This window comes from Hordeum vulgare, chromosome 7H, assembly GCF_904849725.1.
Source record: "Hordeum vulgare subsp. vulgare chromosome 7H, MorexV3_pseudomolecules_assembly, whole genome shotgun sequence".
NCBI classification, from domain to species: domain Eukaryota; kingdom Viridiplantae; phylum Streptophyta; class Magnoliopsida; order Poales; family Poaceae; genus Hordeum; species Hordeum vulgare.
Genome location: NC_058524.1, coordinates 561,581,291 through 561,599,803, shown reverse-complemented (window position 1 = coordinate 561,599,803; position 18,513 = coordinate 561,581,291). Strand labels below are relative to the sequence as shown.

General features: G+C 43.7%; 2 protein-coding genes across 2 annotated transcripts; both read left to right on the top strand.

Moving 5' to 3' along the window:
- The first annotated feature begins 102 nt into the window (after window positions 1-102).
- On the top strand, window positions 103-2,141 carry LOC123411420 (flavonoid 3'-monooxygenase CYP75B4-like). The gene is made up of 2 exons (XM_045104357.1): window positions 103-1,153; window positions 1,269-2,141. Exons 1-2 carry the CDS (start codon window positions 215-217, stop codon window positions 1,911-1,913), a joined length of 1,584 nt encoding a protein of 527 aa, XP_044960292.1. The 5' UTR covers window positions 103-214; the 3' UTR covers window positions 1,914-2,141.
- A 13,207-nt stretch (window positions 2,142-15,348) lies between these two features.
- On the top strand, window positions 15,349-16,192 carry LOC123409982. The gene is made up of 2 exons (XM_045102850.1): window positions 15,349-15,568; window positions 15,692-16,192. The coding sequence occupies exons 1-2, from the start codon at window positions 15,424-15,426 to the stop codon at window positions 15,916-15,918; spliced, it is 372 nt and encodes a 123-aa protein (XP_044958785.1). The 5' UTR covers window positions 15,349-15,423; the 3' UTR covers window positions 15,919-16,192.
- Window positions 16,193-18,513: the final 2,321 nt, after the last annotated feature.

Genomic DNA, 18,513 nt, shown 5'->3' with positions numbered 1-18,513 from the left:
AAATGGTGGTAGGCATACCGGTAGGTAGGCGAAAGCTGCAAGAGACCCATATTGTAATAGTTGGTATGCAAAAGCTGTGGCTGAGCTTTGCCGGTTGAGACGTGTCAGCTGTGCAGTTTTGCCGGTCACGTCCACCTACCGCCTTCACCTTGAACCCCATGCATGCATACATGAACACTCGAGCGCCTGCACTGCATGCATATCGAACAGAACAATGCATCTCGTCGCCATGGATGTCCCTCTCCCGTTGCTCCTCTCCACCTTGGCCGTTGCCGTGGGCATATGCTATGCGCTCTTCTCCTTCCGCGCCGACAAGGGGCGCGCGCCGCTGCCGCCGGGGCCGAGGGGCTGGCCGGTGCTGGGGAACCTCCCGCAGCTCGGCGGCAAGACGCACCAGACATTGCACGAGATGTCCAAGGTGTACGGTCCCGTGCTCCGGCTCCGGTTCGGCAGCTCCGTCGTGGTGGTGGCCGGGTCGGCCGCCGCGGCCGAGCAGTTCCTCCGCATACATGACGCCAAGTTCAGCAGCCGGCCGCCCAACTCCGGCGGCGAGCACATGGCGTACAACTACCAGGACGTGGTGTTCGCGCCCTACGGCCCCCGGTGGCGCGCGATGAGGAAGGTGTGCGCCGTGAACCTCTTCTCGGCCCGCGCGCTCGACGACCTCCGCGGGTTCCGCGAGCGGGAGGCCGCGCTCATGGTGAGGTCCCTTGTTGATGCTGCCTCCGGCGGCGGGGTGGTGGCCGTCGGCAAGGCGGCGAACGTGTGCACGACCAACGCCCTCTCGCGGGCGGCGGTGGGACTGCGGGTGTTCGCCGCGGCCGGCACCGAGCTTGGCGCCCAGGAGTTCAAAGAGATCGTGCTGGAGGTGATGGAGGTTGGGGGCGTGCTTAACGTCGGGGACTTCGTGCCGGCGCTGCGGTGGCTCGACCCGCAGGGGGTCGTTGCCAGGCTGAAGAAACTGCACCGCCGGTTCGACGACATGATGAACGGGATCATCGCCGAGAGAAGGGCCGGAGGTAGCACGGCCGGCGACGAGAAGGAAGGTAAGGACCTGCTCGGCCTGCTTCTCGCAATGGTGCAGGAAGACAAGTCCCTCACCGGCGGCGAGGAGGACAAGATCACCGACACAGACGTCAAGGCGCTCATACTGGTAACAATCTAGCACTTCGTTGCCGTGGCTGCGACGTGTGATCCACAACCGCAGTCATATAATGTGCTTGATTAATTAACCCTCCCTGCATGCATGCATGCATGCACGCACGCAGAACTTGTTCGTGGCCGGCACGGAGACGACGTCGACGATAGTGGAGTGGGCAGTGGCGGAGCTGATCCGGCACCCGGACATGCTGAAGCGGGCGCAGGAGGAGCTGGACGCCGTCGTGGGCCGGGACAAGCTCGTCGCGGAGTCGGACCTGCCGCGCCTCGCCTTCCTCGGCGCGGTCATCAAGGAGACGTTCCGGCTGCACCCGTCGACGCCGCTGTCGCTGCCGCGGATGGCCTCCGAGGAGTGCGAGGTCGCCGGCTACCGCATCCCCAAGGGCACGGAGCTGCTGGTCAACGTGTGGGGCATCGCCCGCGACCCGGCCCTGTGGCCCGACCCGCTCGAGTTCCGGCCCGCCAGGTTCCTCCCGGGAGGGACGCACGCCGACGTCGACGTCAAGGGCGGCGACTTCGGGCTGATCCCGTTCGGGGCCGGCCGGAGGATCTGCGCGGGCCTCAGCTGGGGCCTGCGGGTGGTCACCGTGACGACGGCCACGCTGGTGCACTCGTTCGACTGGGAGCTGCCGGCGGGCCAGACGCCCGGCAAGCTCAACATGGAGGAGGCCTTCTCTCTGCTGCTGCAGCGGGCCGTGCCGCTCATGGTCCACCCCGTGCCCAGGCTGCTCCCGTCGGCATACCAAATTGCGTAGAAACGAACAAGACAGAGGACAAAGTATGCTGCTTTTTTTTTTCTTTTTTCTGAGGGGACAAACTATATATGCTGCTGATTATCGTGATGAGCTATGGAGGACAAACTCCAGTTGTGCCATGTAACTGTTGTAGATGGGCGTGCCTCACCGTTTTCGACTAAAATAATTCCACCTACTTGTGTATTGCTTTGCACTCATTAGTAACAATGGAAAATAACATTTTATGTACCAAGAAATATGGGAGCGCCTGGACCTCAGCTGACTGAGATTTAATTTGGTTTCAGTCAGCTGACGTCAGGTACCTGTGGACCAGCTGTTGTTGCTTTTTTTTTCTTTATGCGTTGTGGGTTGTCGTGGCAACTTGGGCTGATATAGGGCTGCTGTGTGGGTACTGCCATGTATTCGTTTTTTCTTTCTTTTTTTGTATATTTTAATATTTGTGACTAAATAGGCCTTTAACTATGTAGGTGTTAGGGTTGGTACATGATTTAGTGTCAGGCTGAAATATTAGACGTCATTCTATTTTTTGTATTTATATTTCATTAGCAAAGATGGCTGTGTATTTGTGTTCTTGGACAGAGAAAATGAGAAAAAAGATAAAATAAAATAAATAAAATGAGAATGAAGTACATTTGTCTATGGCATGCACAAATTGTGACTAGTAGGAAAAAAAAATAAACAGGGCCAACACCAGTTGTGTGAGTGTCCATTACAATTGTGTATGGGTGTATCACATGCAACATGCGCACATACAACTTGTAAGGCGACATAAAAAGATGAAAAATAAAAAATGGACTATAAATACTTGCAATTGCGCATCGATTATAAATACTTGCAATTGCGCACCGACTATAAAATACTTGCAGTTGTGCACCGACTATGAATACTTGCAATTGCGACTTGACTTTGAATACTTGCAGTTGCGATTAGACTTTGAATACTTCCAATTGCGACCCGACTTTGAATACTTGCAGTTGCGATTAGACTTTGAATACTTCCAATTGCGACCCGACTTTGAATACTTGCAGTTGCGGCCCGACTTCGAATACTTGCAATTGCGACCTGACTTCGAATATTTGCAGTTGTGATTAGACTTTGAATACTTGCAATTGCGACCCGACTTTGAATACTTGCAGTTGTGGTCCGACTTCAAATACATGCAGTTATCATCCAATTTTGAATACTTGTAGTTGTGACCCGACTTCAAATATTTACAGTTGCGACCCGAGTTCTAATATTTGCAGTTGCGACCGACTTCAAATATTTACAGTTACGACCCGACTTCAAATACTTGCAGTTGCGGCCACATTTTAAATCTTGCAGTTGCGACCCGACTTTAAATATTAATGTCGTTAATATAAAAAATGAATCACTAAAAATATATAAAAAATGTTAATAATAAGTGCGAGCATGTCCTCGCGCGCGCAAGTATATGGATAATAATATGAATAAACGAAAAAACAAATGAAAATAGAAATGAGAGAAATAAATAAATAGTAACAAAAAATAAAATGATAAAAATATTAAAAATTAACCAAATTTCATCTTATTAGAAATCAGTTAGAAGAGTGTCTACATATACTCTCCCCTCAAAAAAACAAAAACAGAAAACAGTGAACATATAAATTAAAAAAAAAGAACTTTAGAAAGTGTAAAAAGGATAATAGAAAAAATAGAGAAAAAAATAAAAACAACAAAGGCACAAAGAAAAAAGGGTCACCTCTTGCAATTATCTATCACATGCACCCCAGTAACCATGGAAAAAAAGGAACATGTGAAGCATTGCAAACAAGCCCAACAAACAAGAACCCACAACATGAGTTCTTCCTCAGCGTGAGATAGAAAAGCACTGTACAAGCACGAATCTTAGCACATTAATCAAACGGCTATGCTCGTGAGTGAGACCAAACTAAATCTCAGCTAGCTGAGTTTTAGCAATCCCGAAGAAATATTGTTTCATGTCACAAATTAGAGACCAATAGTCGCCAATCCATGCATTCGAGTTATTCAATATTACATTATAATCTATGTACCATAAAGGTATGTCTTGTGTATATTTACATTAGGACTTGCCATATACTCCCTCTGTAAACTAATGTAAAGGAGTTTAAAAAATTCTGAAAAAAATATGCATGTATGTAAGGATGTAACCCACATGTGTGTAAAAATTCATGATGAAATACCTTGAGTTGCGACCTGTATAAAAAAGACAAATTCGTGGCCTCGGAGGATGAATAGTATCATGTGTTAAACAGCCCCAGATTTATCTTTTTTGCATAGCCCTCATTTCAATGTATTTTGAACTAAAATTTTACACACGTGTGTGTTATATCTTCATATATATCTGTATTTTTTCAGAATTTTTTAAAATGTAAAAATATGAATTTTGATAAAATTTCAAATTTGAATTTGGAGGCCTCACTGGAGGCCGAGCTCCAAAAGGGATTTCCGGACGAGATTGCCCAATATGACATGTTGTTGGACTATGCAAATGAGCTTAGGAGATCAAATCCTGGTAGTACATCTTTTGTAGAACTTGCAAATGTCGGCCAGTTTCAGAAATGTTATTTCTCTTTTGATGCTTGCAAGAGAGGTTTTCTATTTGCCTGTAGGCCCGTTATTTTCCTATATGGATGTCACTTGAAAACACAATTTGGAGGCATTCTACTTAGTGCAGTAGGAATGGATCCGAATGACTGTATTTTTCTTGTTGCACATGCAGTGGTTCAGAGGGAAGATACAAAAGCCTGAAGGTGGTTCTTGACAGCTCTAAAGCAAGACCTTGGCATTAGAAACACTTCTCCTTGGACAATCATGTATGACAAGAAAAAAGTGAGTATTTCACATAAGAAAATACATATATAATTAATTGTACTACTGCATTTCTAATTATATTATGTTTTCTTACTAGGGTTTAATTAAGGCGGTTAGAGAGCTGTTCAGTGACTCCTCACATAGATTCTGTGTCACACATTTATGGCAGAATTTCAACAAAAACTTCAAAGATGAGGCCTTGAAAAACCAACTGTGGAAATGTGCTAGAAGTAGCACAGAAGGACAATTTGGACAAAGTATGAATGAGATGTTAGTTCATAATAAGGAGGCCCATGATTGGCTAGAGGAGTTGGCACCTGAAACATGGGTAAGGGCATATCAAAATGATTTCCCTAAATGTGATGTTATGTTGAACAATACTTGTGAGGTCTTCAACAGATACATATTAGATGCAAGGGAAATGCCCATTATAAGCATGTGCCAAAGGATTAAAGGGCAGTGTATGGGGAGAATTTATACCAAGCAACGGGAGCCTGTTAAGTGGCATGGTACAATATGTCCAAAGATAAGGAAAAAGTTGGATAGGAATATTGAATCAGCAAGAACTTGTCTTGCTTCACCTGCTAGAAAGGGTGTGTTTGTAGTAAATAATAGAGGTGTGGATTTTAGTGTTGACATTGTATGCCCACTTGCTGCTTTAGGTTGGTCTGAGTACTGTACAAACTGCATTTCACATACATGTGATACAAAGGATAGATCAAGACACCACTTCCTGACATTAACATAGTTCTCATACATAGCTGGTATTACATTTCGTAATTAATAAAAAAGGCACATACTGTTGCGAGTAAGCATCGTTCACGGAATAGTTGTCGATGCCCATGCTGAGGAAAAGTGGGGATTAGAGTTAGGGATTTGGGGAGGGAATAGGTGCCACGAACAAGTTAATCGGTTGGCCCTGGGCCCTATACTGACGTGGCAGGTGTGGCGTACACCACATGTATGTGTTGTAGTAGCACAAGACTGGTTTGCCTAGATTAAGGACTGTACTCAGTCCGTATTTACAAGTTCCAGGATTGTACTCAATCAGTTTGTGAGTTTGTGGACCATTGTAGACATGGCCAGCAATTTGAAGGACCAAAGATGCATTTTACTCTTGAAGAGTGAGAGAGTGATGCGTGAGAGATTGAGAGAGATCTTGTAGATATATTTTTTTTTTATTGGAGGGATACATGAGAGATTGGGAGAGAAGTATATTTTTTAGCTGGAGATACGTGAGAGATTGAGAGGCTTGTATTGCGGGAAGTAATTTGAGAGTTTTTTTTCTTGTTGGAGATTGTTTTACGTGCTAGTTTTTTTCTAGATGGAAATACATGAGAGATTCAGAGACTTACGTTGTGGGAGGTATATGTGAGTTTTTTTCTTGCTGGAAAGAAACGTGAGATTGGATTACGTGTTAGTTTTTTTCTAGATGGAGATACATGAGAGATTGAGAAGCTTACGTCGTGGGAGATATATGTGAGTTTTTTTTTCTTGTTGGAGAGATACGCGAGATTTGATTATGTGCTAATTTTTTATGTATGTTTTTGCCCATGATTTTTTCTAGATGGAGATACATGAGAGGTTGAGAGGCCTACGTTGTGGGAGAGATATGTGAGGTTTTTTTCCTGTTGGAGAGATACGTGAGATTTGATTACATGGTATTTTTTTATGATTACGTGCTAGTTTCTTTTAATGTATTTTCTAGATGGAGATACATGAGAGGTTGAGAGATATGTGAAGTTTTTTTCTCTGTTGGAGAGATACGTGTACGTTGTGGAAGAGATATGTGAGGTTTTTTTCTTGTTGGAGAGATACGTGAGATTTGATTACATGCTAGTTTTTTTAATGTATTTTTTTGCCCATGATTTTTTTTCTAGATTGAGATACATGAGAGGTTGAGAGGCCTACGTTTTGGGAGAGATATGTGAAGTTTTTTTCCCTACTAGAGAGATACATGAGATTTGATTACCTGCTAGTCTTTTTTATGTATTTTCTGTTAATCTACACCGTTATAACTCGGTCCTACCAGATTAACGGTCCCTAATTTATGATTAACGTGAAATTTTTTAGAGAGTCCATAATTAGTATAGGTATAGATTTCACGTAAAAGAGGAGTGGGCAATGCAATAAGTTTATAAAAAATCATACACCATGTACATTGTTATGTTACTACTATGTTATCTGTGACTAAATAGTCCTATTTTCTCTTTGGTTCCTTGATGTATATACATCCTATATGCGAAAACAATATAGCAATTCAACAAAAAGTTAAAAATATATATTTGAAATAAATTTGACCTTCCTTTGTTCTTGTAAGAAAAAATCCATAAAAAATATATTACATGTTGACGACTTTTCAAAAAAGACATTTTTTCGATTAAAATAGTGTGAATAGTGACCTATAATACTACCTTCCTTCGAAATTACTTGTCACATAAATGGATAAAAATGAAAGTATCTAGAACTAAAATACATCTAGATACATTCATTCCTATGACAAGTATTTTCGGACGGAGGGAGTAGCAAATAAATTTTGTCTTTTTTGTCCAGAAGTCAATGTTGGGTTTCTTTTCATGAATTTTTTGATACGAGTGCAAAACAAAGTCAACTCGAATACAAAAATATTTTTGAACTATTTTGACTTTTTTATTTAATTATTAAAGAAAAGTTTCCATATGAGATGCATATACAACCAGAACCAAAATGTATTTTCCTATTTTCTCTCTCTTTGTATGTTGAAATAACCCAGGCCTATGGCATTATAAGGGCGAATATCCAGATCTGAGCCCGGGCTCACCTGCACCCAGTGACCAGTAAATAAAAATAACTAGAAAAAAATAAAAAATATGATTATTTTTTCCACGTAAGATATTTGAATGCGTGAGGTGTGTGCCAAATTCCAAAAAAATTGGACATATGAGTAGCTCTCAACAACAACAAAATAATCAGGTCCAAAAAAATTTGTCTTTGTTTTGCTGAGAGCTACTTAGACATCCATATGTTCTCAAATTTGGCATGTACACACTCACTCGGGCATCTTTCTCCACATAAAAATTCAGTTTTTTTTTAATTTAATTAATATTTAACGATCTTTTTATTTACTCCTGGTCTCATATGAGTCCGGGGGGCCAAAACACCTCGCTCATTATAAGGGCGCGTATATTGATTAATAAAAGAGTCTTATCTTAATATATTTTTTGATAAATAAGAGATTACAATTACAAAAGTATGTACAATGGTTTTTTATTTGTATTATCTTCAATCAATAACTAGTCATTTCTAAATATGTGGCAAGACATTCTGTGCTAAGGTATCATCTCTTAATGAAGAGAAGGCATGCCTTTTTTTTCAGATTTCTCTTTTCTCCACCTCTGTATTTATCCTACTTGTCACTTCTAAGGTAAAACCATTGTACACGTCCTAACATTTTTCCGAATGCCACCATTCCTCGTTACGGTACCTGTTGCAAGAAGGACACCTTTTTGGTGATCATGCTCACAAGCAGCATAAGAGAAACCCTAGCAAAGTCAACCATACCATTCCGATCGCTATAATAACCGTCATTATAGTGATTTTAGTCGAAAAGGCCACTCTAGTAGAGTTGCCATCTCGCTCTCAACCGCCTTAATTTTCTGAGGGCGCTCCAAAGCTAGCCCGCGAGCCTCCATATTTGGAGCTTGGGCGAGGCAATGTAGCGCACCTCCATCTATCCAAATATTGGCACCATGCACATTTCAGGGCGTGTGCTCCCTTATGTCACCGTCAACATCGTCGCCCTGCCTTCCTTTGTGGACACCCCCAAAGCCTGTGACTTGGCCCATGTCGTTTCCACTGAGCCATTTCGGAAGCTTCAAAGATCGCTGGTTGGTTGTACGACATTTGACTAGAACAAAATCCTAGGCCACAAGCGGTTAATGCCCGAGTACTTTATCCTCAATTCTATGCGGTACCCTTGAATAGTTGCTCCCATATGTCACGCTTTGCATCATAATGCCGACAAAACAAAAATGTTTGCTTGACTAGGCCGGCTCATTAGCTTTCAATGTTATAGCATGTTGTTCCTTTTTCAAGGTTTTATGTTGATTTAAAACCTTGCTTTTTTTAAAAAGTGATCCTTTTTAAAATTGACCTCTTTCGAAAAAGACGATCACTTTTTTAAAAAAACACAAAAATAATTAAAATATATATTTGAAGTTCCATTTTTTTCCAAAAAACCCTGAAAAAGAAAATAAACATTAAAGAAACAAGAAAAAAAACATGTCTAAAACCTTGAAAAACAATGTCCCACTCTAGCACTTCTAGATGGAGAGGCTCAGTCACTCGTTCACTTGATGAGACTATGTGATTATCCCACAAAGGAAGTCTTCATGGTCCACACCAACAACGAAAGAGGCTTCGTGACTAACACCACCGACACCATAACAAATGGTGTGGATGATGGCGAGGAGACAAACAATCCTAACCATGCATATCACCGGTGCCATCCGTATAGAGAACAACTCAGGAGGAGAGAAGAGTCATGAGGAGGCCAGACTCTATGCCTTGGGTAAAAAATGTCTGGCAAAGGAAAAGGCGGATTTCGAGCTCAAGGCAGCCCGAGAACGTGACTATGCTGAGACCATGGCGCACCAGCGACGCCTACCTCTTACTCGGGCATCCGATTGCATGGTTCTAAGGGGGTTGCGAGGCTATTTAGAATCTGAAGATAAAACACGTCCCTATTTTTAGAATTCTCGCCCAAAACCTCATCACAAGCACTGTTTTGGTTGACACCACTCAGGCACTGATGCAGAAGGCAACCCCTATTTAGCGCTGCAGGTGCCGGTTATAGTTGTTTTTGGCAAACCGGCACGTGCACCCGGGCTAGCTGGGCTTGGCCCATCTTGTATTTTTCTTCTGTTATAAAAATACGCAGCCTACAGAATTCAATCCTAGGATCTCATGGTCATTCTAACGATACAATAACCACTACACCATCCAACATAAGTTGTTTAACAACCGCTTCTACCTTAAATTCTACCGATACGTCTTTTTCGTTTTTCTATATCTTTTTTCTAAAAAAATTGTCTTTCTTTCTTTCTTTTGGGAGGGTTTTGTTCTGTTTTTTACTATTGTTCTTTTTTGTTTTTTCTTTTCTATTTGCAAGTTTTTTTTTTGGTTTTTTATTCCTTTTCTGTTTTTCTTTTTCAAATTTGATGGATTCCTTTTCAAAATCGACACTCTTTTCAAGATCGATGAACTCTTTTTCAAAATTGATGAACACTTTTCAAAATCGACGAACTCATTTTCAAATTGATGAACTCTTTTCATAATCGATGAACTTAATTAAAAATCGATGAACTCTTTTCATAATCTATGAACTTAATTCAAAATTGATGAACTCTTTTCATATTCAATGAACTGAATTAAAATCGATGAACCTTTTTGTAAAATCGATGAACTCTTTTCAAAATTGATGAACTTTTTTGTAAAATCAATGAACTTTTCTCATAATCAATGTTTTTTCTATTTTTCTATTTTTCCTGTTTTCAAATTTGATTTCTATGAATTTTTTTCAAAAATGTTAACTCTTCTTCAAAACCGCTAATTTTTTAAAAAATTTATGAACATTTTTTTAAATTTGATGAACTTTTTTTTAAGTTGATGAACTTTTGTTTGAAATCCGCTGAACTTTTTTCAAATCAATGAACTTTTTCTAATTATGATGAACTTTTCTCAAAGTTCATGAACTGTTTTTAAAATTGATGAACTTTTTTCTGAAATCCTCTGAACTCTTTTCAAATCGGTGAACCTTTTTTAGATTCGATGATATTTTCTTAAATTCCATGAACTTTTCTCAGATTTTATGATCCTTTTTCAAATTATGATGAACTTCACTGAAATACGATGAGTTTTTTTTTCAGATTAGCTGTACTGTCTTCAAACTTGATGAACTTAAAAAAACAATGAATTTTTTTCAAATTTGAAAATTTGCATGCACTTAAATAAATGATAATTTTTTTTACAAAAATGCACATATTTTTTAGTAAAAAGGCACACATTCAGAAAAATAGGAAAGAAAAAAGATGAACAAAACCGTTACATAAAAAGAGAAAAAAGATGAACAAAACCGTTACAGAAAAAGAGAAAAAAGAAAAAAAAAGTTTGGGAAGCTTCCCATGTCGGGGGCTTTGCTAGCTAGTAAAATAATGAAATAGAGCTGACTATAGCAAGTTGTCCGTTGGCGTAGTGGTTGGTACTTTGTCACGTGAACAATAAGGTTCCAAGGTCGATTCCTCCTCTCCTCATATAACTTTTGCAGTTTCTGAAATAAAGAAAAAGGTAAATGGGCCGGTCCGCTAATACGGTGCTGCGGGCGCCAGCATCTCTAATCGGCGCTCACAGCGCCGACTAGGAGCTCCCGATGCAGAACGCCTCCACATGGCGCAAGTCATGATGATGAAGGTAGTATAGTCTACAGGTCCTTGACAAATGATCAAAGATCCAAGGCTATCCTTGAAAAAAAGGAGGTGAGAGAGTAGATCTAGGTAATCTTGGGTCCATGAGTCTATGGGCTTCTAAATGGGCTAGGACGGGGGTTGTGGACATGAAAGAGATTCCCTCCATATGGAGGCCTTCTTACTTGGATTGAGATTCTTTGCTCATTCGCCTCAAACTTTTACTTGTTTTTTTCCGGGCTCTTCTTATTTTAAATTGTTGATCGTGAAAATTTGGTTGAACTTTGGTTAACTGGGTTGGCTTACTAGGACCCAACCCAAGGTGGTTTGCTTGTTATTGACCTATTGACGTCCGTATGAGAAATTAGAACAAGTAAGAACACTAGATGAGCAAGTCAATCTTAGAAATCCGTGGTGAGTTATAATATGTAACTGCAAGTACATGTATACAAAAACACCAGTACATGTACTCAGGATTTTTGCACTCATGCCTTGCTTTCGCTTTTGTTTTTTGCGCTCATGCTTTAATTTTGCTTTGACAAGTGAAGTGCAAATTAAAGGACAACCCATTGTCAGGTCTACCTCCCACACATTCCCATATTGATAACACGTATCGTCATAAGCGACCACACATACTATATGATATGCACTTAGACAATTTTGACATTTATTTGAATATGTAACAGTCAAAAAGGAAAATATGACGTCATACTATCAAAACTACATCATCTGTTACTAAATGTAAGACATTTTTGCAGTTCAACAAAGGTAGTATCAGATCAGACTGAAAGCACCAATACCCACTGGTGCCTTTCCATCTAGTTTATCTTATGCAACAGGCAAAGAAATACTCTCAAGTAATAAAAGGTAGTTTTGTATTTTTTCCGTCCCAAAATAAGTATCGCTGCTTTAATATAAAATGTAGACTAACTTAATATTAAATTTATGTTATTTATTTTAAAACAGATGAAGTACTTTTGTAGAAGACTCTCCATGGTCATGATCCGTACAAACGTTTCATAACTCAACAAGTGTACTAGTATTTTGCTCACAATGCGTGATATTTTTATTTATTGATACAGATGTTGTCCTTGCTATTTTGTACTGATATAACTGTTCTTCTGCAGAAAATGACGCGACTTGGGCTCAAAGGACCACTCACAGTTCGGCTAAGAGCAACTTCAACAAACACATAAAAATTTCACGCGCTAAAATAAATTTACTGCATCACTGTAGCATTTTTAGCGTACCAAAGCTAACATTGATTTAGCAGATGTTTAAAAACGCGTGTCCAAAAAACATATAGTATTAATTATGAAGCACGCCTAATTCAGCGCTTAAAATATGTTGCGCATGATAGCCCTTTTTAGCGCATGTCTAAAAGCTTTTATACGCACGCACAATTTTATAACATTTATTGGAGCTCTCCGACATTTAAAAAATAAATATTTTAACGGAGCAGTTTTGAATGCCTGTTAAAGATGCTGCAAACGACATCACAGAAGGCCAAAGATCACATCGTATCACCTTCTGATCATACATTCCTTTCTTGTAGTCACTAACAAAACGAAAAGAGACGAGATAGCCAATTTCATTGGAATGCTACGCATCCTGCGTATTCGCGGAAAAAGAGAACGAATTTCAGCATTTTTCACGTTACAGCCTGCTAGTGGTCTCAAAATGTTGTACCCCTAGGCAACAGTTGCCCCCAAAAAATCTAGTAGGTCATAGCTGGCAAATCTTGAAGGAGCATCAGGGAATCTATGCGCCACCACATGTGCTCCTTGCGGTGGCCTTTGCTTTTACACCACCCCCAACAGAAACATTAGTGATGCCAAGTCCTATCGTAAGAGGAATTCCTAAGCGTCGACCTATTTCGTCTACGCATATTTGTTTGGATCACGGCAAATAAAAAAATCGATTCAACGCGTCGATCTGAACGGATGCGTGTCCGCTTTTCCTTCGTCTGTCGATCCAATTCCGACCCATTTTTAAGCTTGATTTATGTCGGTGCTGGCACGAGACGAACGCGCGTGGCGCCCACCTATTTCTCCCCTGGTCTGCTAGTCGGTGGCACATTGATCATCCTCTCTCACCCATATCGACAATAAGCCCTCGCCCGCCTCCGCGGCATCGTCGCTGCCGCCCATTTGTCGATGCCGACGCACCTCCCCCAACATCGCCACCTTACCACCACCATGGTCTCGCCGCCGGGACTTCTCCAGGCCAACCACCTGGTCCAAGGGAGGCGCGCATCTCTTTGCCGCCCAGCTCCTTCGACGCCGCCCACAAGCTATTCGACAGTTTGCCAAGGTACAAAATGGACTCCGTCAATGAGGTCTTTTTCCACAATTTCCTTTGCGACTCCGACGATTCCTCGTTCGATGATGAGGAGGAGATCTTGGCTGCCGTTTTGGTCCATCACCACCTTAATAGCCAGCGACCGTTGTTCTGTGGCTCGATCTTGAGACACTTTCGACGTTGAATCGTACCCGAGAGAGCGGTCATTTCCTTCTTGAAAGGACTACTTTGACACAACCAATCCGCTATTTAAACATCTGAAATTCCGGCGGCGTTTCCGCATGGCTAGACATGTTTTTAACCGTATTAAAGAGGGGAGGGGGTCGAATACGATAACTATTTCGAGTGTAAGGAGGACGCACTTGCAAAGATTGGTTCTCATCTTATGAGAATTGCACTACAACCATCCAAATGCTTGCATAGGGAGTGCCCAATGATCTCATTGATGAGTACGTTCGTATGAGCGAGTCTACATGCCTAGAATCCATGCACATGTTTTGCAAGGTTGTGATCGTTGTGTTTGGGCCTGAGTAATTGAGAGAGCCGACTCCTCAAGATACAACCCGTTTGTTGGCGATGAATTCCAGGAGGAGCTTCCCAGGTATGCTTGGCAGCATAGACTGCATGCACTCAGAGTGGAAGAACTGCCATACCGCTTGGCAAGGGCAGTATAAGAGCAATGTCAGGGCTTGCACTATCATACTTGAGGCCGTTGCCTCACAAGATCTTTGGATGTGGCATTCTTTTTCGGCATGATCGGATCACATAATGATATCAACATGATTCAACGCTCGTTGGTGTTTGCAAGGCTTGCGGAAGACAACAACCCACCAGTGAATGTTATCATCAACGACCACAACTACGACAAAGGATACTATCTGGGTGACGGTATCTATCGTCAGTAGATCACTATTGTGAAGACAATCTCCGATCCCGTCGGAGAGAAGAGGAAAAGATTTGCCCAAGAGCAAGAGAGTGTTAGGAAGGACGTCGAGCGTGCCTTTGGTGTTTTGTAATCTCGATGGGGCATCGTTGGGTACCTTGCCGGGACTTGGAGCACCAAGAAGCTATGAGAGATGATGACGACTTTGTAATTATGCACAATATGATCGTAGAATATGAGCGTCCGAAATGTATCTACGATCAAGGGTTTTAATTTCACGGTGAGAATACCGTGCCTCAGCATGGAGGAGCGACAACGTTTGAACAGTTCGTTTAATTTCATTATGAAATGCGTGATTGAAAAACTCACATGCACCTCCAAAATGATTTGGTTTAACATATGTGGGCACGTGTTGGCAACCAATAGATGTATCTTTTTCTTATGTATTTAAGATAATCTAATTTTTAGTCGATTTATAAAACTATACTTATTTATTTAAAAACTATGCTTTATTTGGTTGTAAAACTGTGCTATTCTTTTATGCGCCTGCTTGTTAAATAATGTAAAACGTGTGCACATTTATTGAAAAAGACAACCAGTCGGCCAGACCGATAAATATGGATCGAGGTGGTGGACACACCATCGACTCAAATCTTAAACAATGGACGCCGAACGGACAATCGACCCAAACGAATAAAAAGCGGACAAAAACACCGTTCATTTGAGTCGGCGCGTTAGAGTTGCTCTAACGAACCCTGTCAAAAATAAAAATGTAGCACCGTAACAAAAGCATTTGATATTGTTGCATGTTTTGGGAGTGGTGCTGCTAACCAGCAAGATTATCGGAAAGTACTAATCCTGATTTTGTGAGATATCAAAAGGGGCGAGAAAGGCACAGCACAGAGCACCTCCACCTCCCCAATAGAGTATCTGTCAGAGAGAACAAAGCTGAATTGGTCCCGTGCTAACGTGCACTTAACTTGTGGAGTAGCCATCTCCAGCAGTTAAAAGACGAGCCTCCACACACACTTCACATCTTAGTTTCTCTGTTGGCATCCAAGTCCATCCCGAGATGAAGAAAGGTGCTCTCGCTCTCTTCCTCATCCTCCTCACCTTTGTTTCCCATGGCGTATGGTGTCAAGCAGCCCGGAGAGGAACCATGGCTGAGGCAGCTCATCGTCATCTGAAGCCTCATCTCCAGGCGCGGGGATTGCATGGTCAGTAGTTTGTGTACATCACCCCCTATATTTGCTCTCAACTTTCTTGATATTTAAAGTAAACCCTTGCCATGAAGCCAATCTCTTACGAAAGTATTTCTGGAATTGCCGCTTACTTTCCAGAAACTCAAGGCAGGAGGCTCCTGGGGGAGCTCGAGCACATGGCAGGTGGCGGTGGCCCCGGCGGTGGAGCCAGTGGCGGCGGGAGGAACACCGGTGGCGGTGCGGTGAACACGAGGCCGCATAATACCAAGAACGGCGGCGCTGTAGCGCTGCCGGACCCTGTGACCTCCGTTCTGGCACTGGTTTTCAGCACTACCATCCTTCTCTCGGTCCTCATCAGCTTCTAAAGTACTGACTGATCTTGTTCCGGGTGGTACTGCTAGTATCTGTGTAGTGTTGCAGTTTCAGAAATTGTTTGCCCAACGTTTATCGGTATCAGACTGATATTGTTTACGCCTACTGCGTGCTTCGTAAGTTCTCGAATTACCAAGCTATGTTTAGTCGGCAAGTACCAAATTATCCTGCTACACCGGAAAATACATGTTTGTACACCAAGCAATCGACAGTATGCGTGGATAAAATGGAATTCAGACATTGCATACACTAAAATGCCGTATGTTACTGGTATCCATGTATTTCATCTTTTTTTTTCCGGGTGAAACGAGAATGTATCAATTAAGGAATGGTGTTACGCTCGTTTTGACAAATATGACAAAGATCATCAGGCCCGGAGCCTAGCCATACCATCGTACGTGTTAGCTTAAACTTCAGTTCAGTCTTACAGTCTAGGTGTCGAAAAATTCAGTTTCGACAGGTTCGTCAGTCCTAGAAATTCAGTTTCGCTAGAATAACCCGAGCTGCCTCTCGGTTCAGTTCGAGTTTTCTACGGCGCCTTGATGCGATCGTGGGATGACACGAGTGCACGGTCAAGGCGCCATGACAGGCGACCCCCGGGGGACACTGAGATGGCGGCGTCCACTACTCGATCATGGCATGTTTTCGCAAAAAGGCAGGAAAGCTACAGTAGTTTACAGCGCAAAATATCTTTGGTCTCACTCGTTTTCCCTCTTCTCTTCCCCTTCGGCGATCGCCGGAGTTAGTCGTGGGTGGGGCCGTCTAACAATTGGCATCAGAGTTGAGTTGCCTGATTGACCTATGAAGATGATGGGACTCGGCAGCCTGAAGAAGAATAACCCGACGGAGGCGGAGAACGGCGGCGGCGCCATGATTGTATACCAGAGGGTCGTCCGCGACACCAGCAGGGCATGGGCCATGCTGACACGCACGAACTACGGCGACTGGGCGCTCCTGATGCAGGTGATGTTCGAGGTGCGTCAGCTCTGGGTCGCCATGAGTGAAGGGACGACGGAGCACGAGACAGATCACACGGCAATGGAGTGTCTGCTGTGGTCTGTGCCGTCGGAGATGGTGTCCACGCTCGCCGTGAGGGACACGGCGAAGGATGCTTGGGACACAATCAAGACGACACGACTGGGCATGAGCCGCGTACGTGAGGCCAAGGCGACGACGCTCCATCGTCAGTACGAGGCGATCAAGTTCAACGACGGCAAGAGCATCGACGATTTCGGTTTGCGCCTGTCTTCTCTTGTCACACAACTCGAGCTGCTAGGTGATAAGATCGGCGAGCATGCCGTCGTTCGAAAGTTCCTCTCGGTCTTCCCCAATGCGTACTCGCAGATGGCGTGCACGGTTGAGACCCTGGTCGACCTCAACACTCTGGCGCTCGAGGAATTATCTGGCGGCTGAAGGCCGCCAAGGAGAGATTTGAGCTCAACGCGGCGCCTGGCGCCGGCGCCGGCAATGGCAGGCTGTTCCTCATTGAGGAGGAGTGGTTTGTGTGCTTGAAGCTGCGGGAGGGCGGCGACTCCTCAGGGAGCAACGCCCGTGGCCGTGGACGCGACAAAGGGCGCGGACGTGGGCGCGACGGTCGTGGCCAGGGCAGTGGCCCGGCACAATCAGCGGGGACAAGTCCAAGGACATCCGCCGCTACTGCAAGAAGAAGGGGCACTGGGCCCGCAAGTGCAGGACCCGGATCAAGGAGCAGGCGAATCTCGTCGAGGCCGGTGGCGAGGACGAGGAGCAGAGCCTGCTGATGGCCCAAGCCTGCGGGCTCTTCCACCACAACTCTGAAGGCGTGGACGACACCACAGTTCACCTTGTCGAGGACTCCGCTCAGGTCCATATTGGGAACGAGGGAAGCTGCAGCGGCGGCGACGGTGTGTGGTACCTGGACACGGGCGCCTCCAATCACATGACGAGCGGTCTTCGCCGAGCTCGACACGATCGTCAGTGGCACTGTCAAGTTTGGTGAGAACTCTGTTGTCAACATCTGCGGCCGAGGGACAACCCTTCTGACATGCAAGACCGTCGAGCACCGCGCGATCACCGGAGTGTACTACATCCCACGGATGCGCTCTCACATCATCAACCTGGGACAACTCGAGGAGAGCGGCTGCCAGGTGCTGATCCAGGACGGTGTGCTGCGCGTGCACGACCGGCAGCGACGTCTCCTCTCCAAGGTAAAGAGAGCCTCAAATCGCATGTACTTTGTTGTACTTCGGATCGGGAAACCTGTGTGTCTCGCTGCGCACGGTGGCTGTCAGCGTCAAAATCGGCGAATCTCAGGTAGGGGGTTCCGAACAGTAGACCTAGAATGAATGGGTTGCAGAAGAGAAGGGGAGACAATGTTTACCCAGGTTCGGGCCCTCTTGAGGAGGTAAAACCATACGTCCTGCTTGATTATATTGATGGGGGACGATGGTTACAGATTTGATCTACCTCGAGATCATATGAGCTAAACCCTAGATGAGATATCCTGCCTCTACGCATAAGAACCTCTCGTTTATATAGACACCAGGGCTCCTAGGGTTACATGTTACCGACCTTAGTCGGGGATAGATAGGCTGAACTGTTCCTCCTAA